Here is a 25,587-nt window from a genome sequence, read left to right as displayed (position 1 = left end):
AAAATATCCTCTTGTTTATTATTTTTTTACAAAGGTACGTATTTTTATGTACATAAAAAATTTATCCATACAGAACGACGTATAGTACGTATCTATACGTGCCGTACATTACGTATGGAACCACCTTGCTGCAAATGCAGCCATCTTTGGAGGTTTCGTATAGGAGCGACCATGCGTGGCAGCCGGTCATTAGCCTAGCGGGCCACACGACAGCTTTCTTGGTGAAGGAACAACTCTTGGTAACCATTTACCTACTTTTTGAAGGCAACAACACCCTTCGTGCAAGCGACATCCTCTAGTGGTAGACGACAACATCTTGTGTGCATGCGGCACATCTACATTCACTCTAGCTGATTGCTTTCTACCTTCCGTGCTGTCCAAAACATAGAATTTTGGGTGATTGCAGGATCGAAGATGTCTTACCAGTTCACGAGCTTTGATGACTCAGAGGAGGAGCTTCTTTTCAGATCTCTTCTGAGGAGAGACACAATTATCATGACTATCGTCGACGAGAGGAGTCTCCCATTCGCACCTATCCCTCTTCTTTTATCTATCATAGAAGGCTTCATCTGAAGTGAAGATGCCATCCTTGATACCCTCAATGCAAGTGCTTGTTTTACCTTCCTTACCCAAAGAAGACAAATTGGATGGTTCAACTATTCATTGTGGTTGTGTAAGGTGGAATGCATTCGATCTTTGGAAGCTTGTTTTTGAACTAACCCTTGTCCTCAAGAGGATCCCGTAGATGGGACTTCTATGGACTGTGCAATCTTGAGTTAGATGCTTTCTCTTCATGAGTTTGTAGGATTCTTTCCTTGTGCATGTTCGCAAATTGAAGATTGCGGCGGAAGTGTGGAAGAAGCTTGCATCTTTGTATCAGCACAAGACGTTTGCCTGCAAGATTTCCCTTGAGAAGAAGTTGTGGATGCTTAGTATATTGATGATGACTTCTCCATCAAGGAGCACATCACTAAGATGGAGGACATGAGGGGCGAGCATGCTTCTCTTGGTTGGATGATATTCTTTGAAGACATGGCTATGACCCTTTTGACTTAGTTGCCATCTCCTCGGTTCGATGTCTTCTACACAAGCCTTATCACATGGAGGACCCGCGAGACACTCTTATGGGAGGAGCTTTCACCACTTTATTGGAGGATGACGAGTGACTTAGAGAGGTTGGGGCGAGTGGTTCTGGCTCTACCAAGGCATTTACTGCAGGTATAGGTACAGAGAAGAAGAAGAAGAAGGAGAAGGCCAAGGAAAAAGAAGCAAGAGGACTAGAAGGATGAGAAGAAGGAGAAGAAGCCCAAGTGCCGGCATTGTGGAAAGGGCACTCATCTTAAGGAGAAGTGTTGGTAGAAGTACCCCATTTGATGCTGAAGGAGAAGAATTTGAAGGATTTGAAGGCCATCCTTGCTATGACAGTCTTTGTGCATGTCTTTGCTAAGGAGGGTACAACTCTTGCTTCTTTTGCACAAAAGAAGACTTGGCTTGTGGACAGTGGGGCCTCTTCTCACATGACTTATAGATAGGATTGGCTTCAGGACATGAGTGCCACAGGGGGCACAGTCACCATTGGTGACACTCTATCCTCCCCATTCAAGAAGTGGGGACTATTCCTCTATTGCTAGATATTGCCAGATTTGGATTTTAGCCTTTTGTCTCTTCATGGTCTTACATAACTAGGTACCCACATTATCTTTACGAGGATGCAATGATGTGGAGGATGCTTCTCCAGTTGCTATACTTTGGAATCGTTCACAGGAGGGTGGGCTTTACATGCTCATAGCCTTAGCTGTGAGATCTTCCCACGAGCTTGGGCTGTTTTGGCATGCTCGTTATGGCCATTTGCACATTGATGCTATACGATGGGCTTCTTGAAAGAAGATGCTAGAGGGACTTCTAGATTTCCCTCCTATTTACACTTTATTCCATGGTTGTTTTAGGGGCAAGCAACATAACTAGCCACATCTGCAGGTTGCGACAAGGCGGGCTTCTACATCGCTTGAGTTGGACACACCGATCTTTGTGGACCTATGGGCACAACCTCCCTTGGGAATGCCAAGTATTTGATGTTGATTATAGACAACTTCAGTTGTTATGTGTGGCCTTATTTTCTAGAGTGCAAGAGCAAGGCATACTCCTGATTGTGCGAGTGGAAGATGTTTGTGGAGAAGCGAACTACTTCCAAAGTTTGTGGCATATAAGCCCATCGTTGTGGAGAGTTTACTTCTAACCTCTTTTCTTAGTTTTGCACAGATCATAGTACTCGGGTGGAATATTCCCATCTAAACACACCATTGGAGAATGGTGTGGTGGAGTGTGCGAATCGGACCATACTAGATATGGCCTGCCGATCGACGTTGGAGCGTAGGGGTCACCCTCATTCCCTTTGGGGTGAGGCGGTGACTACTACAGTTCACATTTGCAACCGATCCCGGACTTCTACATTACAGGACATGTCTCTATATGAGGCCTTCTCTGGTAGGAAGCCTTTCATGTCTCACTTCCACTTCTTTGGGTCTGATGCATTAGTCTATGTGGACAAGAAGAAGAGGAAGACGAAGCTTGATTCCAAGTCCCGGAATCTCATCTTTGTGGGCTATAGCACTACCATGAAGGGCTATTGGCTCTATGACCCTAAGACACGAAAGATTGAGGTGAGTAGGGATGTGATTGTAAGTAGTCATGCTTTGTCATCTACTGCCTGTGAGTCTCAATCAGAGTCAGACGAGGACTTTAGGAGCTCTGACATCTATCACTTGTTTTGATGGATGAGGTAGCTCATTCTAGAGCACTAAGTTTATTGCCTTTCAATGCATTTTCTCCTCTAGATAGGATTTTGTGTGCATTTCCCGAGCAATTTCTGCATTTGTCAATGGGCCTCACTTGCTAGATATTATCCACCCTTTCTGGGAAATTTTGGAGATTTTTTGGCATTTTACTAGCATTAAATGCTGGTTGGACCAGCATTAAATGCTGGTCGGCCCCAAGTATTGGGTGATAATCTCTTTTAGGCTACATAGTTGTTGTTCAACTCAGAACCAAGAATGTTGCTTTGTAGGGTGGGCATTTAGAGAAGCCTTGAGGGTCAAATGAGGATCGTATGCTGAATTCTTTTCCTTGAAGGAATGGGATTGAATTAATGTTGAGTCTTGTTTGAAGAGGCAACTCAACATGGGGCCAATTGACATAAACAAGTTCTAGGAATGTGCCTTTTAAGTTTTGTCATTTAGCAAAGTTCAGTGTATGAGATAGGTACTCAACTTGACATATAGGTTTCACCAGCTTTTTTGCTAGAGGAGAGGGTGTATATGGAGGGAGGTGTGTAAGTGGATTTGGGACCCTATATAAATGTTGAACTGTTCTCTTTGCCTTATAGAGATACAGCTCGATTTCTAGAATTGACACGCAAAAGCCTGTTTTTTTTCCTTCTTTCTTTTCGTAAAATTTCTAACCTTTAACAATATGGCCATATGCATGCTTAGTATGTGCTGTTGTGCATGGATTGACTGTTTATGGCTCTGTACACAGGTGTTGTGACTTGCAACATGATTTAAAGCAGCAAGATAGAGTTCTAGTGCATGTTTTTGATGCACACCAATCTAAAGATGTAAGTCTTGTGTGCATGATTTTTTGATATATAAGCTATAGAGATATTATGTAGGATTGATGCAAATATCTCCTTTTTCCAGCATTGATCAAATAGTTTAGGTTGACAACTTCTCTTTATATGATATTTTTTGAAATATTACATGAATGTTAATACACGTCTCAGATGATCCAATTGTGGGTTATTTTGCAACATCATCGCAATTGGGCTTTGCTCCAATGTGCAAAGGTCAAGTCCACTTGACACTTGCTGGGTCCTTCATTACCACAAAACTATTTAGAGTGCATTTGGCAAAGAGTGGCTAGAGCTGCATTCAATGTAGGTGTAGCTATTGAGAAACAATAGGGTTTTGGGGGAGAAACCATAGTTTTCAAGCATGAAAGACACGTATATGGTATGGTATGATAAAATACACTACAAAATGGTACCTTAAGGTTTTATAAGGTATGGTACGATATTAGTATGTATTTTCTTTTTAACTAGATTATTTTGGACTACGAACGATAGACACATGCTTAAAGCCAAATTTGCAATGCCATTAGAGTATATAAGACGAACACAACAGGGTAATAAGCCAACACCTGTATGGGATATGCTGTGCATGCAAATGCACTACAACTTACAAGTAGATAGATGGGAATGGATACGTACATCATACATCAATGATCATACAGAAGGGGCAGGTTTTCTATACTAAAAAGGGTCAATTTTCGCAATAAAAAGGGTTAGCCTTTTCATACTAGATCATTCAAATACATATGATATGGTGCCATATCGATCATACCGTATGGACCAATCCATACCATGTATGGATGCAGCTATGGGAGAAGCACAATGTATAGAAAACAGTTTGACAAAGAAAACTCAAAAACAAAGAAGAGGAATGAAGAATGATGAACACTGAATCATGCTGATACAATGGAGCAGAGCTTGGAGATGACTGCATTGTCTTGGCTGATTAGAAGGCAGCAGAACCTAGAAGAGATTTGTATTGTGAAGGAGCCAAACAAAGTCTTTCAGATAGCAGTATCAATAATGAGTTAAAGAGCTGCTTAATGGGGGAAGAAAAATGCAGTCCTTCAAGTAGTAGAATTTCCAAGTAGACACTAGAAGATGAAGGACAGCAGTAGAGGGAGCAAACACCTTAGGAGCTGTTAGAGATGAAGAACATGCTAAAATCTCTTCGAGATGATGGCTGTTGTCAAGGCGATTTCTGGACAGCCAATTGGAGAAGAAAAGGCAAGAATGTGTAATGGAGATCTCTTTGTCTAAGTGGCTGCAGACGAGCGACTACTGAAGAGCGTTCAGGAGGGGAAAAAGCAAAGCCAGTGATGAAGACCAGCTGTACAAAAGTTCCAACAACAGTAGGAGATGGAATCAGAGCTTGAAATGGCAAAAAATAGGTCAACTGCTGTACAGGACTTCAGGAGGAGAGAAAAACAGATGGGTGGCAGCCAGCCCAGCAAGATACAGGCTTGGGAGCAGTGCTGATGATCAGCAGCAGCAAATGGAAGTCTGCACAGAAAATTGCACCAGAATTTGTTATCGCCTAAAGCATATACTCCTCCAGAAATAGTTGTGGCTGGCTGGAAAGCCTCCAGAAGAAGGGCCACACTTGGAAGAATTCCATGAACTGAGATGTCCTCTGTCTCAGGGTGTAGCCAGCAGTGAAGAGTGCTGAGAGGTAAAGGAACTGATGAAGAATGAATGAGATGGAGTGAGAATGGGTATGTGAAGTGAAGATGACCTACCCAAATTAAGTCACCTACTAGTATGGTGTTATGATCAGCTGGACAGCACCACAAACTGAGATATCCTACGGGATAGGAGTATAGACAACAATGGTAGAGAGCTGAGATTGAATGTGTGTTGGAGTGAATAAATGGGGGAATGATGAAGAAGGAATGAGAAAGTAACTTTATAGTCAATAATACCCATGCCCTAGTTATAGGCACATGAGTCACTGAACTATCTACATGGCTCCCAGGTTGTGTTGGCCGGGTAGTGCTTGGACACTAATAAGTCGTAAAAGTAAAGCCCTTTGAGGGCTATGAATGGAGACAAAAGTAGGAATTAATGTAATACAATGCACTTAATGACATTGATATCTCAACATTAGGATAGAGGTAGGGTTGCAATGGCATATTTCCTACTGTTACACCCAACTACCACACATGACAAAGAAAGTCAAAGGCAAGAGAGAATCTACTACATGTAGGAAAGACATAAAAGAAGACGAGAACATAAACATAGAAATTTAATTGGAGCACAAGTAAGAGCCATGTAACATGGAGCTTATTTTTTGCCAATTGAACTTGGCTATTTACCTTTATTAGTGTTGAGTCCTACAATTGTATCGGAAATCCATTGCAAGTCGGAGCACTAGGCTCTCTTTCATGGAGTTTGTAAAATCTCATGGGCAAATGCCATCAACGCCTACACCAAGGGCTAGACGTTATTTTCAAATGCAATGTGCTAAAAGGCTAGAGAGAGAGGGTTAAAACCGTAATCATTCTTGTATAGAAGATTAAAAAGAGATTTTGAAAGCTTAGTCTTGTGCATGCAAACTAGTGTGTGGCTCTCTTTTTTTATTTTCTCTTTTCTTCTTCTACCATAGGTTGAGCTTGAGTGAGGGTGAGAGAATAAGCTTGTGAAAGCTTTTTGAGCTTGAGGGCGTGAGGCTTCTCCCCTCTTACTCTTTTGAGTGTTCTCTCTCTCTTCTACTCTCTAGCTTAAGCAGATTGAGAGGAGTCTCAAAGTGTATAATGCAGAAGAGAGTTTATGGGAGCTTCCTTCCACACCCATGTGGACTTAGAATGGTGAAAGTTGAAGCATTGGTGTGTCCTTGTCTGGTAGTCTTCCTCTTGCTTCTAGTTCACTTTCTTGGGATGGTAGTGCACTAGGAGAAGAGGGAGTAAAGGGTGTGGATTTTGAGCAACCTAGGTGAGAGATAAGTGAGCCAACAACTATGTGCAACCACTTAAATTAATAAGGGGTTTGTTAAATCTCATTAGTTGAGCTGGACTGTCTCAAAATTTTGGTTCCATTGCAAACATATGATGGAGCTCTATGCACTCACTGATACACCTGATTTGCTTAACATTTTGGCGGAATAGGGTGTTCTAGTGTTGCTAGTGTTTTTTTTTTTGTTTTGCAAATAAAATGTGATTGATTATATTACTGAAAAAAACTGATTACAACAGACTGCTCATACTCAACAGACTAGCTGGAGCTGATGCAAAATCACAAATTCATAATGTATACACGCCTCTCAAGGCGGTCTGGGGGGGATGGGGGCAAGCAGCCATGGAGGGGGGGTGTAATGCCATTTGGGGTTGCTTGCTTGCAGCATGAAAAACAGGTCCTGGCTGCCCCAAGTACGCATGAAATGACAACGGAGCTCCTGATGAGCCTTGGACTCGCCTTGCACTTGATCCCAACGGCCGCGGAGGGAGTGGATGGTGGAGGTCTAGAGCTCTACTAAGGTCGCCTGTACTGAAAGTCTCTCCCCGCCGAAAGCCTCCTGACACCGCGCCTTCTAGATATGCCATCCAGTAAGACTCCCTATGATCTCCCATACCTCAGAGCGGTTTGCTGTGGGCTCCAGTACCTGGTGGATGGGTAGAGTCTCCAAACTGACCACTGCGCACGACCCTGCCTCGATGATGAATATCGTGTCCTACATCCCGGCCTCATACAGAAGATGGCAGCCCTGGCTAATTGCTTGCCAGCGGAAAGCTCCTCATGAGATGCATCCAAGGTTGAGTGCTATACGGCGGAGGATGTGGCATGCACCTCTCCACACGAGCTGCGCCGTCTAACATGACCAAAGGCAGTGCTTTGGTGTTTCCAGAGGCTGTTGTGTGCAACACATACAACCTCCCTCCTTTTGCATTTGGACAAGCCAACTTTCCACCGCCAGGCCTCCATGTGCCACCAGCCATAAGAAATACGATACCCTCCTCGGTCTCCAACTATCCCATAGGCGGCGTCAAAAGGTCCCTTGGAAAGGCTCCGTGATGCCGTGCTCTGCCCAGTGCCTGCTACGTGACGGCGCCCAATCCATATCCTCCTGTATCAGTACGTGTCTGCCAATTGTGGCAATGTACTCTAGGAACCTTGGTGGCTTCTTAGCGACCGCTGTGACCAGCCATAGGCACTCTCCCGGGTCCCACTCCAACTCATCAAGCGGCTTGCCCTCCCAGATCCAGAGGCGCGACTCCCTGAGCTCCTACTAGAAGAGAAAAGGGTCCAATTGCCATGTCTTCCCCTGAAGGCCAATCACTTGGATTCTCTTCCATGAGAGGACAACTAACCGCTCATCTTACTGCCCTGTTAAGGGCTAGACGCCCTCCCTCCTGTACGGTGAAGAAGGTCCCAAGTGGAGCGCCGCCCACTCTACCTGCTACTTGTAGGGAGATGCCTGCTGGTGAGAACCTAGCGGCCCATACGTCCCCGAGCTCTATCAGCTCTTGTCTCAGGGGAGCAAGCCACTCCTGAGGTATTGCTGCGTCTATCTCCCTTCTCCTCAGCTCCACCCCTCTCTAGCAGTTTGATACTCACTGCAGCACCTCCTCGTCCACCATCCTGTACACCTCCTACCATGTCACGATGGTACGAGCTGGGCCGGCCTCCCAGCCCGCCCACTGGATGTGGGGGTGCTCGCCAAGCTTTGCTCCCTTTGGATCTTTGACCTGGGGGTTCCAGATGACCGGCTGACGATCTATCTCCTCCTGGCAACCTGGGGGGCTTTGGATTAGTGCCTTGTGAAGGCCCTACCACACGTAGATCAAGCTGTGCAGAAAAGGTGATTTGGGCAGGGTGATCGGAGCTGACGTGAAGATCCATCTCAGGGACGGCCTCCAGTCACCGCCAAGCCTCGGTCTACAATTTTGAAGATCCTCCTGCAATAGGACCTTTCATGTCTGCCCTCCTGGTGTAAGGCCACGGACAACTAGCTTGCCCAAGAAGGCCATACTTTGATACTCTGGATCTATGATCCCCAGGCCTCCCTTTGACCGGTTTAGTTTTCAATTTTTATCCATTCTATATGTCTTCCTCTTCATTTTGAGCATAAGGTTGCATATAGAATGTTTTTGAACATGTAGGAAATTATTTATGGTTTTGAACTCATAGTAGTAGAATGTGGAATCATATTGTTAGTAATAATATGATGACGTGGTTAATACAAGTGGCTCGTACTATTAGAAATTAGGGGTTTTGGGCCAAGTCAAACTTCCCTAGTGTATCCTTCGTTAGCTTGGGTTCTTCCCAAGGGACAATTCACAATTGTGAAGTGCCTAGGGACTCCAAACCCTTGGCTACCCATATTTTTGTTGTTAGATGTGTCAAGTGCATTTGGCAATGATTCCATGTGAATAGGGATTTTCTAAGTGTTCATGCTTAGCGCATGTGAGTCAGCGGGCAAGATATGAGTGCACATCGTGTCAAATGCAAGTGTTGCTTGTTGAGCTTGATTTCAATCACATAAAGATTGGAGGAGACAACCTAGTTGACAAAGTGGTTAGAGTAATTTTTGTGAAGAAATGTGTCTTAAACTGCATGCTAATTTGCTTGAATCTTATTCTAAATTTGACGTGAAAATTTCTCTTCAGTCAGCATTTGATGAGTTGGTAGCAAGATTCTTGAGTGGCTTGGATTAAAGGCACTCAGAATTGTGAAAGTATTTATGTAAGGCCAACGCTGCTATGAGACAATCCATAATACATCCATGTCTATAATGTCATCTCATTAGTAAAGTGAAAATAACAGTGGCCTATGAGACAATTCTGAAAATAAGTGCCCAATGAGACAATGCTATAGTATGGGCATGCCTAGTGTCGTCTCGTTTGATGCTACTATATAGCATATACAAAACTATGGTGGAGATTGTAGGTTGTAGCTGATCTCAAGGTCTCTGCATGATGTTAGCTATGATGTGGTTCCTAATTGCTCACCTGATGTGCCTCATGATAAACCTATGGTGTCTGGTAATGAAGGCTTTGATTTGACTGTGTGCGGCCTCCTCGGTCAAGGTCTTCGTAGACAGGGTTGTCGTGCTTGGTGCAATGAAATGACTTGTCCAATGCGATTCTACAGTGTGGAAGGGAGGGTGTTTTTGTTGGGAATAAAGGCCTTGTGCCTTTAAATGTGCTCGGGTGTGAACGCGCCCTTAGCACTTGTACTTACACATATATATCTATCTAAAAACCTAAAGGTACACACTCGTCATTGTACCTAAAAGCGTGCTCACTCTCTACTTTGCTCACTCTCGCACTCTCTCTGTCTCTCACTGCGCGTAGAACAGTCTGTCTCGATCGTCATGCTCAATCAGTCCCTACAAACTGGTATCAGAGCCCCGGTGCTCAACACTCCATCAGTCTTGCAGAAGTCAATGGCAGAGTCGGAGCTGCAGGTTTGGGCTGCAGGCATTGTGGGTGACAGGACTGACGAAGTCCAAGTCAACAGACTGTTAGACGGGGTGCGACAGGTCGTGAATAGGCGACAATAGCTGATGAAACGAGTTGACCAGCGTGGCGACGACCAGTAGGGACTGACAGGATAGTTAGGTGTAGGCGATTGGTCGGGGCAGCGTAGACCACGACGCCAGCAAGCTTTGTTAACAGGCGACCATGCGATTGTCGACCTGTAGAACGACGGGGGGGATTGCACGACGGGGGCTCCACGATTGACTCGCACGTGTAACGGGCGATGGGGGCGACTGCACGGCGACCAGCTGACGCGGGGACTTTTTGGCAGGCGATCTGAGGACGCGACGCGTGACGGGCGACAGGCAGGGGACCTGCATAATTACTGACAAAATCAATTTCTTCTTGAAATTTCTTTTGCCCAGTGATAGACGTTCACGCGTGGAGGCACAACTTCCAAATTTCATGCAATCTTGGCCCAAAAATTTGGGCCTTTTCCCAGATTTTGGGAATTTGATGCAGGACAAGCAAATCTGTCTCAGAAATTGCAGGAATTTGTGACATTTTGTCCTTGACATTTGGGGCTTTTAATGGACATGTGCAAATTGGGCTGAAAATAACCCAATTTCTCGACATTGAGGCACATTGGATCCCGTGCAATTTGAGGCTTTTACAGTTTGGGCAAAATTTGTGCAGCATTTGGTCATTTTATGTACATGCAGGTTGAATTCCGCGCAATTTGGACATCAACACTTGGTAAAATTTGGGGGTTTTGCTGAAATTGCTTTATTTTGGCAAATTTGGACTGTCCTATGCATGACAAAGGAAATGCAGATGTGTGTTTGATGCTTTGAGCACAAAATTTTGGGGCTTTTGACCATTCGTGTCGAATTTTATGCCCATGGGTACATGTACAACAGAAATTGCAGCTGAAATTTTGTGATTTCTCATGTAATGTGATGCACATGCCCTTGGAACAGCTTTAATCAGTTGGATAATGCTGTAGCACATGGTTTGGTGCTTCTGAAAATTTAATTACAGATCTGAAATCTGTACTTCTGTGTGGCCATTTATTGCTGATTAGTACTTGTTTGTACCTTGGTCACTTGGGTGACAGTTTGGGCCTGCATTTGCTGGTTTTTTTGGTCACATTTGGGCTGAGAATCATGGCTGGTGGCAATGATAGCAGTAATCTGATGCACATAAAGAAGCTTGAAGGTGCACATAATTTTGCAGTGTGGCTAAAACAGTGCTACAATATCCTATTACAAAAGAAGCAGCTTTGCCTAATCAAAACCAAAGGGGCAAAGCCTGCGGATATGGATTAGGACGATTGGGATGAGTTGAATGAGCTTGCACGCTCAACCATAGAGCTATCGATTTCTGATGTCTTGCTCTTCAACATTGAAGGTTTGAATTTTGCATATGCTATATGGACTAGACTGGAAGAATTGTATGCACAGAAGAGTGTTGCAAGCAAAGTGTATTGGCTGAAAAAGCTTATGGATTTGCGTATGAAAGAAGGTACAGCAATGTCTACTCACTTGAGTGAGTTTAACTCCATTTTCAGCCAGCTGGTTGCCTTGAAGTTTATGATTGATGAGGAATTTAAGGCTACTTTCTTGCTTTGCACTCTACTAGAGAGTTGGGATACATTCAGGACTGCTATGAGCAATTCTAATGTGATTCTTTTGTATGCTAATGTAGAGAGTGCTCTACTTATGGAAGAGATGGAATCGGCAGAACAATGCATCCAGTAAGTCTTCCAGTGCTTTGCATACTAGGGGCAGATCACAGCCAAAGGGAAAATACGATGGCAAGGGATGCAGTAAATCATGTGGCAAAGATGTTGAATGCCATCGTTGTGGCAAGAAGGGTCACTTTAAACGTGATTGCTACAAATGGAAGAAAGAGAAAGGAAAAGGCAAGAAGACAGATGATAGCAAGGAAGAGAAGAAGGACAGTCAGCCTAAGAAGAGCAGTGTAAAAATTGAAGAGGTGAATGTAGCCACTCATGACAGTGACAGTGGGAGTGACGTACTCTTTGTCTCTTCACACTTTGGTGCACATGCTTTACTTGCAGATACAGAGGATGACATGCATATCTGGATTCTTGATTCAGGTGCTTCCTTTCATGTCACCCCTTATTGTGAGTGGTTTTTTGCCTATACAGGGGGTCGACATGGTGTTGTTCATCTTGGGGACAACTATGTATGTGAGATTGCAGGTATTGGCAGTGTGTAGTTACAGTTTCAGCATGGCTCTGTCTTTACACTTTAGCATGTACGGCATGTACTTTAGCTCAAGAAGAGCTTGACTAGCACAGGGCAGCTAGATGATGATGGTTTTCATGTCACCTTTGGTGATGGAAAATGGAAAATTTGTAAGAGATTTAGGGTTATTGCCAGAGGTTGCAAGAGTGATACTTTGTATTCACTTAATGTATCTAGTGTGCGTGACCATGTTGTTGCCGTGATCGAGCAGCCAAGCGTTTCTTTATGGCATGGCTAGTTGGGACACATGAGTCAAACAGGAATGAAAGTGCTTTCTCGTTTGGGTTACTTGCCTTGTCTTCGTTATGTTGATTTTGAGCATTGTGATCATTGCATTTATGGCAAATATGCATAGACGTCACATAAAAAGTCTCTTTCTTTGAAATCTTCTCCTCTAGAGTTAGTACATTCAGATGTATGTCAAATGCCAAGATTATCTTTAGGGGGAAAGAAATATTTTGTCACCTTTGTCGATGATGCTACACGGAAAGTATGGGTTTACCCTATTTGTAGCAAGGATGTAAGACACTTAAGTGTCTTCGCTCTGACAATGGTGGGGAATATGTGTCCATGGCCTTTCAGGCATTTTGTGACAGCGAAGGGATAAAGAGGGAGCTCAGTGCCCCTCATAATCCGCCCCAAAATGGAGTTGCAAAGCGTATGAATCGGACCATACAAGATAAGGTCCATACGATGCTGTCTCATGCTGCATTATCCCATGGTTTTTGGGCAGAGGTTGTTATGACATCCGTTCACTTGATTAATCGGTCACCAAACAAGTCTTTGGGGGGGGGAGTTTCCCAAGAAGCGTGGTCAGACAAGCCATCTTCAGATGCTCATTTGAAAGTGTTTGGTTATGAGGCTTTTGTGCACATTCGTAAAGAAAAATGCAGCAAACTTGAGCCAAAGTCCTGTAAATGCATTTTTCTAGGATATGGTGACGAGGGTGAAATGGGGTATAAATTGTGGGATCCCGAGAAAAGGAAAGTAGTACACAGCAATGACGTTATCTTCTGGGAAGATCGCATGCACAAACAGCCCGAAAAGACTGCAGAGGTCCATAGGGTTGTATTCTAGGAAGAAATACCTTTTGGATAGCAAAATGTGCCCACTGTACAGGAGCAAATACCTGTTGTAAATGAACCTGTAAATGCAGGAAATGATGCTGGAAATGATCAGCCAGCTATTGCCCATGAAAATGAGCCATTACATGTGCAGGAACAGCGAGGAAAGCAAGTTGTTAATGCTGATTTGCAGACTGAAATGCCAGGACAGCATGCTGAAAATGGAAATTTGCAGGAACAGCCAGCAAACAATGACCATTGGGTTAGGAGATCGTCTAGGGCTACTAGACAACTTGACAGGTTTGTTCTTGGTGCAATTAATGTGGCGGATTCTGTCATGTTGATAGACTGTGGTGAACCGTCTTGCTTCAAGGAAGCAATGGACAGATAGGACAACAAGAAATGGTATAAAGCCATGCTGTCAGAGATGGAATCTCTTGAAAAAAAGGACACTTGGGACTTGGTACGGTTGCCTAAAGGGCAGAAAACCCTTCCATGTAAATGGGTTTACAAGATGAAGGCCACTTCTGGTTCCTTACCAAAGTTCAAAGCAAGATTGGTTGCAAAAGGGTACAAGCAGGAGCATGGAATTGACTTTGATGAGATTTTCTCTCCTGTAGTCAAGATGACTACATTGAGAACCATTTTGGGCTTGGTTGTAGTTGAGGATATGGAGTTGATACAGATGAATGTAAAGACTGCGTTTTTACATGGTGATCTTTATGAATACATATATATGCAGCAGCCTGAAGGGTTTGTTGAACAAGGGAAAGAAAAAATGGTATGTAAACTCTAAAGAAGTTTGTATGGGCTGGAACAAGCACCAAGAGAATGGTATCGTAAGTTTGATACATTCATGCAGTCCCAAGGCTTTCATAGAAGTCAAGTGGATCACTACTTGTACACCAAGAAGGCAGCAGATGGCAGCTTGATTATCTTGGTTTTGTATGTTGATGATATGCTGATTTGCTAGCAGGAATACTCATGCCTTGGATTCATTGAAGCAAAGTCTTCATGGCAGCTTTGACATGAAGGATCTTGGTGATGCAAATCACATTCTTGGCATGCGAATACTCAGAGATAGATCGAAAGGCTTACTCTATCTATCTCAGCAGGAGTATATCTCCAAAGTTTTGCAGCATTTCAATATGGAGGGGGGGAAAACAGTTGGGGTTCCATTGCCTCCATATGTGAAACTTAGTGCAGAGGACAGCTCTACATCTGATGATGAGAAGGCTAAAATGGCCAAGATACCATATGCTTCAGCTGTTGGCAGTTTGATGTATGCTATGGTTGCTATATGTCCTGACATTGCCTTTGTAGTGGGAGTGGTTAGCAGATACATTGCAATCCCAGGCAAGAAGCATTGGGATGCAGTGAAAGGTATTATGACCTCAAAGGCACAAAGGGGTTGTGCATCTGCTTTGGAAAGCAGAAGGCATCTATTGTTGGCTTTACAAATGCAGACTATGCTGGTCATGCGGACTGCAGGAAGTCCACTTCTGGGAATGTGTTTACTTTCACAAGAGGAGCAGTCTCTTGGATCTCCAGGCTACAAAAGTGTGTTGCATTGTCTACTACAGAGGCAGAGTATGTGGCTGCCACTGAGGCATGCAAGGAGGCTTTATGGCTTTCACGTCTGGTGGGAGAGCTTGGCATCACAGAGTTACTTGTTCTCCATTGTGATAGTCAGACTGCTATCATGCTAGCACGGAATCTTGTCTTTCATGCAAAGACAAAGCACATACAGGTGAAGTACCACTTCATTAGAGATGTACTTGACTGTAAAAGCATTGAGCTTGTCAAAGTGCATACAGATGATAACCCTACAGACCTCACGAAGGGTCTTCCAGCAGAACGGTTTGCTCATTGCCGACAGATGATGGGAGTTGGATAGATATATGTATTTCAGCTTTGTACATACCTAGACTTAGCTGATTCTTTTTTCTCCTCTTAAGGCACATTGCCTTTAGGTGGGAGGTTGTTGGGAATAAAGGCCTCATGCCTTTAAATGTGCTCGGGTGTGAATGCACCCTTAGCACTTGTATTTACACCTAAAGGTACACACTCGTCATTGTACCTAAAAACGTGCTCACTCTCTACTTTGCTCGCTCTCGCACTCTCTCTGTCTCTCACTGCACGCAGGATAGTCTGTCTCGATCGTCATGCTCAATCGGTCCCTACAGTTTTTTGGCAGGTTGGTTTTGTCTTTGCTATGCTAATAGTGTCCGTAGGGTATGATCTGTGGAAGAAGTCTGTCCCTGCTCTTTGTGTAGGTCCCTCTAGATGAGTTGGCCTCCCGTGTCATGGTAGTGTTGTGTGATACCTCTGGAACTCTAGGAGGAAGAGACCTAGGCATCTTTGGTCTGCATACTATATATAACCTGGTGAAGAGGTCCATCTGCCTCTCTCCATTTGTAGCCCTTGTGAGAATGTGTGAATCTTTCTGATAGCAGCCCATATGCCTTGTGGGAGGTGTGTCCATGTATAGTGGCTGAATACAGATTTTATCATCAAATAGCGCAAGAAGGGACTCTCATAGAACTCCATCATCAGTCCTAGAGGAAGTGGTGGGTGGATACATGTGCTCTGTCTCAGTCCTCGGGATATCAGCTCTGATCACTTGGTTCAGCTTTGATCGATTGGGAGGTAGGAGGTGGTCAATATCCAATCCATGTAGGCTCATCCAAATAGTCATATGCCAAAACCAACAGTCCTCATGCTCTGCTGCTACCTGTCTAGATGAACTCAGTGCCAATCTAGAGTATCTCTGTTGTGGGAGCTCCTATAGTCTGTGGCAAAAAGTAACTGCTCTAAAGAGTGCCTCTTGGAAAAAGAAGCACTAGTCCTCCATTGCTTTGCTAGGTAGATGCTAACTCAAGGTTGGAAGCTGTGGTACTGCTAGTCCTTTCTTTTGCTATGCAGAAGCTAACTCCACTTTGGAAGCTATTAGTGATACTAAACTCTGTCCACAAAGAAGTTTCCCATGGTGAGACTAGTATGCTATGATGCTAAGTAATGATCCTTGAGGTGGACGGGTCCTCCAACAAGGGTTCCCTAAGTTCAAGCATAAGGAAGCTCCTACTTCCTCAAGCTTTGAGGTGAGGGTTCTTATCTTATTACAGGATTGTCATCAGTTCCTACTTTTGGAATCAGCATCATGTTGGGGGAAAATACTTCTTGCAACTAAGGAGCAAAATATAACAAAGGTGAAAGTTTAAGCACAGACAATGAAATAGTAACTCATTCAAGAAGAGATAATTGGAGAATATTTCCTTGTACAAAAAGGATGAGGTTCAAGATTGTCAAACCAATTTTCCATGTATGCATTGTACATGATTCTCAAGGATTTCAGAAATGGGCATGGTGAAATATGATCAAGCTAACTAGAACAGAGATAAATGCCACAGCAGCACTGGAATGGGAGAGTGAATCATGAAATAACACTGGGAATTGCTAGAAAGGTGGTTGCTAGTGTGGAGCATGTAAATTGTTTCATTTCCTGCAGCTTTGTAGCATAATTTCAGTGTTATAAGTTTGCCCTGCACATCTATTTGGTGTTTGGAGGGGGCTTTGAACTTGAAGATGTATATTTCTAGATAATATAAAAGCTGTTATGAATATTTCACTGCTAAAAATGTATGTTGATGTCTCATATAATTGTTACAGGCCAGAGTGTCTGATAGTTTGCTGGATACACAAGATTGGGATGGCATAGTAGGGTGTCAAATTTTCGATGATCGGGAGGACTTTCTTAGTATTTGCCAAAGATATCACTATCAATTTGATATGTTGCGAAGGGCCAAGCATTCAACTATGATGGTTTTGTACCATATGCATAATCCAGATGCTTCTAAGTTTGATGCTACCTGTAGTTTATGTAGCTTCTTTATCGATCTGGGTAAGGGATGGTATTGCTGGAAATGCAGTTTCTGGATATGCAGTACATGCTTCTCTGATCACAAGTTACCCAAGCACCCGCACAAGCTATGGATTCATTCAAACTTGCAGCTGGTAGGCATGACAATCATAGTTGTTCATTGTACCTCAAATGACATCAATTCAGTTATAGCTCTAGACATTTGGTTCATCTGTCTTTGCTTTTGCAAATAAATTCACATCACAAGGTGGCTTGAATAAAGGAAGGCAATCAGGATCAATGGGTACAATTGTAGTTATGAGTGACATCTGATGCTCAGTTGGCTAGTTTTCATTGGATGCCCTGCTTACAAAATGACAGAGTATCGAAAGTTTGAGTGCAGATCTGCAGGCCAGCTTCTTCATCAGTAACAATATGATCTTCACAGTATATCTCTTTACATGACACTTTGGCCTCCTTTCTTAGTCATTTTCACTAAAAAGAGTGGCTAAATGTATTGTCTAAAAGATCCCAATAAGTTTAATAGCAGGCTGAAATCGAGGATGCTAGCAATAGGGATGGAGCTACATCGGATCAATACAAAGCTTTAAAAACAGTTTGGGAGAATGGGAGAAAAGAAGCAAGGTGGAGTGGTGTAGATCCAACAGGGAATATCATCCTGCAGCAAGAAGAACAGCTATGCCTCTACTAGGTGCTCCGCAAAAGCTGCCTAAGCTCCTGCTGATGGTGCGACTTGCTTTGAAGCTGATCTGAATGTCCTCCAGGAGGATAAATAATGGAGGTCCAAAGCTCTAGAAGGTGTTGAATGCTGAGCAATGCTCTGCATCAAATACCAATTTTTAGTGGGCCTGCTAGGTGCGTCACCGTGTGAGGTTCCCAATAAACTCCCAAATCTTTAAAGGGGATGAATTGGCTTTAAAAATTGTCTTGGATGAGTGCCTTCATGCCACATGACCTATCCTCAATGATGAAGGTAGTTTTATGCATCTTTGCCTTATAGAGCAGGTGATGCAGTGAGCTGATGCTCGACCTCAATGATGCCACCGAGTGATGCAATCCAAGCATAACTACTTAGTGAAGAATCCTGCAAGTACCTTTCCAAATCAGCTGTGCCTATTCACATGCCCAAAGATGGTCTTTAGGATGTCCAAGCAATCCTTGGGCTTCCCCCACAAACCCCAAGAAGAGAGAGGTTGTATCCAAGGTTGAGTATGAGATACTATGGGCCCTCCCAAGTGTTGGAAAAGATCAGTAATGTGGCATATTGGCTAAAATTACCTCCACATTAGCAGATACACAATGCCTTTCATGTCAGTTTGTTGATACCTTTTTGTGGTGATGTCTTAGGATGGAAGAGGATGACTTGGGTTGTTGCAACTTTACCTAGATGCCTTTCAGTTAGAGCCGACTTCAATTCGTGCTTAGTTAGGTTCAGTAGAGGAGGGGTCCAAAGTAGTGCTGCCTGATGCTCAAGGGGAAGATAGCACTTCCACTCCACCAATTTTGGATAGCTCAGGTATATAGTGGATCTTGGATGTATTCAACATGCATCCAAGGTAATGTGCCAATAGTATGTTTGCCATGAGGTCACTATTGAGTGTGCTAGCCACTATGAGATGTATGCAAATGAGTATGGCTATTATCATGGTTCTAAGACTATACCTTTGCATCAGTTTGGGGTCTCTTCATGACTAGTTTGACATGAGTTTTTGCCTCAGTTTTGAGATCAAATTTTGATCAATTTCAACTCCGTTTTTGATCAGTTTGAGAACAGTTTATGGTCACTTTTGGGATCGGTTTTGCATCAGTTTTTGCATTGGTTCCTTGTCAGTTTTTCCAATCAGTTTGTGATCAGCTTGGGATCACATTTGCAGTAGTTTGTGATCAGTTCTCAGATCAGCAAATGATCAATTTATGCTCAGTATTCAATGGTTTACAGTTGGTTCCATGGACAGCAGCATGTTAGTGAATGCCATTGACAGTTTCAGCCGTAGTTTATGCTTTACTATGGTTGTGATGTTAGAACACTTCAGAAACATGAATTATAGATTCATCCAATGGGTTTCTAGCAATAATTTGGAACTGATTTTCAGTTTTATGTCATGTTCATGCTGGCTGGAATTTTCAGCAAGTTTTGAGCATATGGCATGGTTAGACAATAGTAGCCAATGTTGTGACTGTGATGCCTTATGGATGTTCTAGTGCAGTATGCTTTTGCTTGGCACAATGCAGTGCAACCGAGGACAGTTGCAGGAATTTCAAGGGGGAGGTATATCAGGGGGACGTGAAAATTTTCAAGTTCTTTAGTCTTGCTAGTAACATTTGATTAACTTAATAATCAAATGTGTAAGCTTGTCAAGCACATGTGTTGCACATGGTAGTTATTTCATGATGAAAGGTCAAGGACCTTGAGGATGCAGTAGGTGTCAAAGGCAAAAGTTGTGACAAGTTATGCCAATTGGATTTTGGTTGTCAATTAGTGTCAATTGGTATCAATTTTGACCCTAGCATAGTTGTTTGGCCTTTAAGTATTAGTGGTGGTAATTTTAGAGACTAGGCATTAATTAATTAATTAATACCAATCTAAGGGTCAACAAAGGTTGGGGACCACTCCAACTTTTGCAACTTTTGACCTTCTGACCTTGCCTAAAATTAAATTAATTTTCATTGATTAAGGGTAGGAGACAACAGCCAAGAGGCTAGGAGCTGGAAGTGATAGCATTTATGGTATCATGAGCTATTGGTGATAGCATTTAGTAGCAAGCAACAACATTATATGCTAGGCTATAGTTAGATCTAGGGGTTTTCCACATGAAAACTCTAAATTTTCTCTCTGTGGCATTTTCTCACTTTCTCTAGTCAATTCTCAGAAGATCTCAATATTTCTAGTTATTTGAAACAGATTTAAGCCAAATTTGGTGAACAACAAGGAAATTTCTATTGTAAACCCTAAATTTTTGTAGAAATTAGGATTTAACAGCCACCTCGAGACCTGTGCCATCAAAGGCATCATATGCTGAAATCAGCACCTAAGATTCGTGGAAGTGTGAGGGTTTTAGATGCAAGCCCATCAATCATGAATTTGGGGCAACATTCAGCCGTTTGGGGTTCCATTAGAGCAAGTCCTAGGAGAAAATCAATGGACAATTTGCCCAATTTGTTTGTTGATTGTTGGTTCAACAAGGGGATTTTGGATTAGCCAAGGAGATTGTGGAATGTCGGCTTGTAGTGAATCCATTAGTCAATAAAGTTAAAGAAATACTAAAAGACGTGCTAGTTTTGGGGCCAACAGGATGTCTACTGTCCAAGTGTTTGCAATGCAATCCACACTTGCTAGAGAAAACTAGCTCACTATTGGTGTAGCGGTGATGTGTTGAGACTAGGTTTGAATCCTAGGCCAAATGGAGAAAGATTTTCATAATTGGAGACCGGAGGTTCAACAAGGGGTTTTTGGATCAGCCAAGGAGATTGTGGAATCTCGGCTTGTACCCAATCTATCAGTCAATAAAGTTAAAGAAATACTGAAAGAGGCACTAGGTTTGGGGCGAATAGGATGTTTACTGTCCAAGTGTTGGAAATGCAATCCACACTTGCTAGAGAAAACTAGCTCACTATCGTTGCAACGGCAGTGTGTTGAGACTAGGTTTGAATCCTAGGCCAAATGGAGAAAGATTTTCATAGTTTGAGACCGGAGGTCATCCATCACCTTAAGGTTTTGGGGGCTAGATGGCTAGCCCAATTATGGGAAACTTCTAGTTGAGTACGCATTGGCGTGAACAATACTGGGATGGGTGACCTCTTGGGAAGAGGAGGTACAAGGGGCCCCATCCAATTTTACATTTGGTATCAGAGTATGGATTTAGCTCAGCTTTGGCTTCTCCCAACCAAGTCAGCTCAAGCCATCAATGTTGGATTTGTACACTGATTACAGCACTAGCGCCGCCTCTATCCAGATCTGTAGCCATCGCCACCTATCTCACCAATAGCCAACGCTAGTAGCGTTGCTGCTCCCAATCGCCCTCAGTGTCACTACTACTAGCAGGTCGCTTCCAATTACTGTTTGTAGCATTGCTTGCGTAGTTGCATGTAGAGCCGTTGTCTGGCCCATCTTTTCTAGCTCGTCCACCAGCGCTCCCGGTAGTAGGTCCGCCAATGCCGCCTGCTTCAGTTGCACCACCACCTGCTGCGCCTACAAGTCCATCTTGAGCTGCCAATGCAATGCCCTGGTCCAGTGCCGCCCATACTTCACGCTCACCACCTTTTGGCTAGCGGCCACATCTGTGTCCGCTTGGCTCGCCAGCATTCTGCTACTCCACCGTGCAGTCAATCTCAGTAGGCTACCAACACAGAAGGTAACAAAGACATTTATCTATTTTTTATTCAACTTTTTGAAATTTAGACAAGTCCGTTTGCTCGGGTAGTCTATTTCTGTTCGTGGACATGCGTTGGACACACTATTGCAGAAATTTCTTGAGATTTGGGCCAAAAATTTAGGGCTTTTGGGTTTAGTGTAGACATTGGCTATGTACTAAAGGTTTTGTCTGAAATAGATTGAAATTGTGGATTTTGGGCAACAAAATTTTGGGGCTTTTGCATTTTTTATCCTGCTGAGCATTGTTTGTGCACTGGACAACATGTACATTGGATAGTTTTGACAGTGTGACCATAGTTGGCTCCACACATCGTACGGTACTTATCGTACCGTACAATACCATACGGTTTCATATGAAAAACGAACTATTTTTGGCCACTACGTCTGCCGCATCTCCCTGTGTTCCGCTTGCGTGGCACTTTTGGGGAGCTGGGAAGCCTTGGGTACCTCATCTCACCCCCTTTTCCAGCTATGCACTCCCCCCCCTATGCCTCCTTGGATTCCATCCAGTTGGTAGCCCTCTTTGATTGTTGACCCCTCTTTGATAGTTTGAGCCTTCTCTCAGCTATAAAAGGTGCTCCTCTCCTCTGTGCTTCCACACCAATTCAGCAACAAGCATTTTCCATTCTCATCTCCCTCTCTTGGATCTTGAATTGATTTATGATTTGTCATTCTCATCTCCCATCCCCTCTCTCTCACTCTTGCTGTTTCAACTTTATCCCAATCCTCTCTCTCTCTTTCAACTTTCAAGTTTCAAGAGTCAAACTCAAGCATCTCACTTTCACTTTCTCTCTCTCTCTCTCTCTCTCTCTCTCTCTCTCTCTCTCTCTCTCTCTCTCTCTCCCTTGGGCCTCTCCATCCGTCATCGGCACCATGACTCGTGAGAAGCATGAGGCCTTCAATTTGTACGCGATCCATAAGGAGAGGGACACAAAGAAGTCTAGCTCCCACCATTGGACATTGAAGTATTGCATGAAGCGCTATACAAGTGGTACAACCAAGCTTCTCCAACATCTTTCCAAGACAGGAGAGAGGGGGTGAGGGGCAAGTTGCTCCATACAAGGAGATCCCTCAAAACATCGTGGATGAGATTCTTGCCAAGATGAGAGGGGGATCCACAAGAGGAGGAGGAAGTGGCTTATTAACACCAACTCCTATGCCTATTAATGAAGAAGCATCGAATGTGGGCATATCTTTAACCGATGCAAGAGAGGCCTCTACCATTGGTGGTGGGGGCTCCACATCCACATCCAGCTCCGGTAAAAGACAAAGTGGAGGCTCATGCGGCATCGGAGAGACAATCCTCTCTTTCTCAAGCTCCCAGTCATATGCATGGATGGGTTGCTTTTCTTAGAGAAAGGCAACGACTTGTGGATATTGAAATTGCACGCACAGTGATTGAGTGCAATCTTGCATTCAATGTCCTAAAGCAAGAGCAATAGAAGATGGTAAAAGCTATTGCCAATGTGGGTCCATGTAAAGGATGGATTGGTGTCACATACAACAACATGAAGACAAAAAAGATTGATGAAGAGAAGGAGAGGGTTGATAGAGCCCTTGATTCTATTCGGGTCGCATGGATAAAATATGGTTGCTCCATTCTCATCGATGGATGGAGTGATTGTAAGGAATGGGGCATCATCAACATACTCGTCTCATGTTCACTCAACACTTACTTTTTATGGGCCAAAGAATTGACAAGAGGGAGAGAAAAATGACGGGCGCATTCATCTACCTCTACATTCGGCAAGCTATCATTGAGGTATACATTGCCTTTTAAATTTGTTTCACTTTTTTTCATTATGATAATTGATTTATGCATAACTATCTATCTCCCTATTCTAATTTCTCTCTAATATCTATCTTGATTCTCTCTTTCGTCTCAAGTTCCAACCCCCATTTCTCTTCATTCTTGAATCTTGAAAGTTGAAACTTGAAAGGCTCAACTCTCTCTTTCTCTCTCTATTCTCCAAGTATTGTTACTTGTAATTTGTAAATTGTGGTTGTAGGTGGGCCCCTCGAATGTGGTGCAAGTTGTTACCGACAATGCATTAAATTGTTGATGTATTGGCCATTTGTTTGAGGCCGAGTTTCCCACGATTGTGTGGACTCCATGTGCAAGTCAATTGTTTGGACTTGCTCATGGAGGACATTGGGAAGCTCAAGTGGGTGAAGAGGATGGTCCACAAATCTACATCAGTTATCACCTTCTTCATGGTAAAAGTAACGGTGCTTGTGATGTATTGTGAGCATAGCACACTGGAGTTAAAGAAACCTTCTTTGACGCGATTTACTTACATGTGGTTATTGCTGGAGCACCTTTATGAGGTGGGGTCTTCTAGATAGTGATGTCCATGCTATGGAATGAGTGGGATAAGTATGAGATAGAGGAGGCTAAAGCCATGTAGTGCTTGTGCCTTAATGAGTAATTTTGGCAAAAAGTCCATGCCATTGTCATTGTCATGACTCTCTTTTATAGGGTGTTACCTATGAGTGATTGCGAGGGGTTCACTATGGGCTTTCTTGTTTACTTCTTTAGAGTGGCATTGATGGAGGCATGTGCTTGTACAGTGATCACAGAGACACAAGGTGTACATGTTTTAGAGATAGCAGAGAGAAGATGAATATGGATGCATCATCCCATCCATGGTTTTGCCGCATTGGTACATCTGGCCTACAAGTTACCGTCGGTCATGGATGATACAGAGCTTTGTTCAGATCAGCTTGCTTATTTGATTCATGTGGTCCTTGTGGATGACCACAATGCAATGCTGGAGGAGGTAGGATGCTATGCAGATCAGAGAGAGCATGTGGTCTTTGCTTCTCTTACTTGTTGGAGGAGAGAGTCACTCGTGAAATCTTTATTTTGGTGGTAAAACTTTGGATACACATTGGAGACCCTTTAGCCCTTAGCCATGAGGATCCTTGCCCAAGATTGCTCTACGGGTGCATATGAGAGAAACTGAAGTGCCTATTCTATCATTTAGATGAAGATTCGCAATTGGCTTAGCACACGACAGTTAGAGCGGCTAGTCTATTGCTGCACTAACTTAAGCATGATGAGGGCTATGATGAGCATGGGCAGTGCGAATCAATTAAAGTTTAAACACTTAACTATAAAATTTAACATTTGTTGTTGTAAACTTTGAAGTTTGAAGTTTATACTTCACAATTTAGACTTTAGCATTTATAATCTTATGGTATAGGCGAATGTTGACACATTCAATTTGATGGGCGACACTCTTTCGAGTGTATATCAAGAGGTGGACGAGGAGGAGGAGATGATTTTTGATGAGCTTTATAGAGAGCTTATAGCAGCAAATACTCTTGACACTCATAGTCAGTGTGCTTGTGGGCGAGGAGTTCCGGTAGGTGGTAGCAGGGGTATGGTCATTCGACGCCCTTCAACATCGAGGAGAGGTGGTTCGAGTGGCTTGCAGACATATGTAAGGCGGGGCTCTATTAGCTCACATCCCATGCCTCACGATGACATTCCCCCCTTGCCTACACAACCGCCACCTAGGGAGCTATCATTTGATGATAATGGTAACCTCATCAATGAGGATGAGTATGAGAGTGTTTCATCATCCGATACCGAGGAGTCATCTTTAGACTCTCTTTATGAGCACTCAAATGGTTCTCATGATGATGATGATGAGAGTGATGCCTCATCATAGATTTATACGTCTCTCTCCTTTTTGTATCTGCTATCATTGTACCCACATGCATGATGGCACTATGATGCATCATCCATGTATGTACTAGACTGTAGTTGTATCGCATGTTTTGCACAATCCATGCGACTGCTATGGCTGCGGTCCATTCTCATGTATTCATCTTATTTTGTAATGAAATGGCTATTTTCACTTTGAACATGTATTTTATCATTTAATGATTTATGGTTTTTAAAAAAATCATGTTTTTTTTTCTGGTACCAATATCATACCGTACCTTATA

General features: G+C 43.3%; 1 protein-coding gene across 1 annotated transcript in view; it reads left to right on the top strand.

Moving 5' to 3' along the window:
* Nucleotides 1-25,587, top strand: part of LOC148037115 (histone acetyltransferase HAC12-like) — a 108,114-nt gene that overhangs the window by 66,003 nt on the left and 16,524 nt on the right. The window contains exons 8-9 of the mRNA XM_087677071.1: nt 3,535-3,613; nt 17,048-17,392. Coding sequence (XP_087533197.1) covers nt 3,535-3,613; nt 17,048-17,392 — 424 coding nt within the window. The remainder of the gene's footprint in view (nt 1-3,534; nt 3,614-17,047; nt 17,393-25,587) is intronic.

This window comes from Lygodium microphyllum, chromosome 4 (assembly GCF_053477565.2).
Source record: "Lygodium microphyllum isolate KBCC chromosome 4, Lygodium_microphyllum_v1.1.10, whole genome shotgun sequence".
NCBI classification, from domain to species: Eukaryota; Viridiplantae; Streptophyta; class Polypodiopsida; order Schizaeales; family Lygodiaceae; genus Lygodium; species Lygodium microphyllum.
Note: the sequence above shows the minus strand (reverse complement) of the source record. Positions and strands in the feature narration are given on the sequence as shown.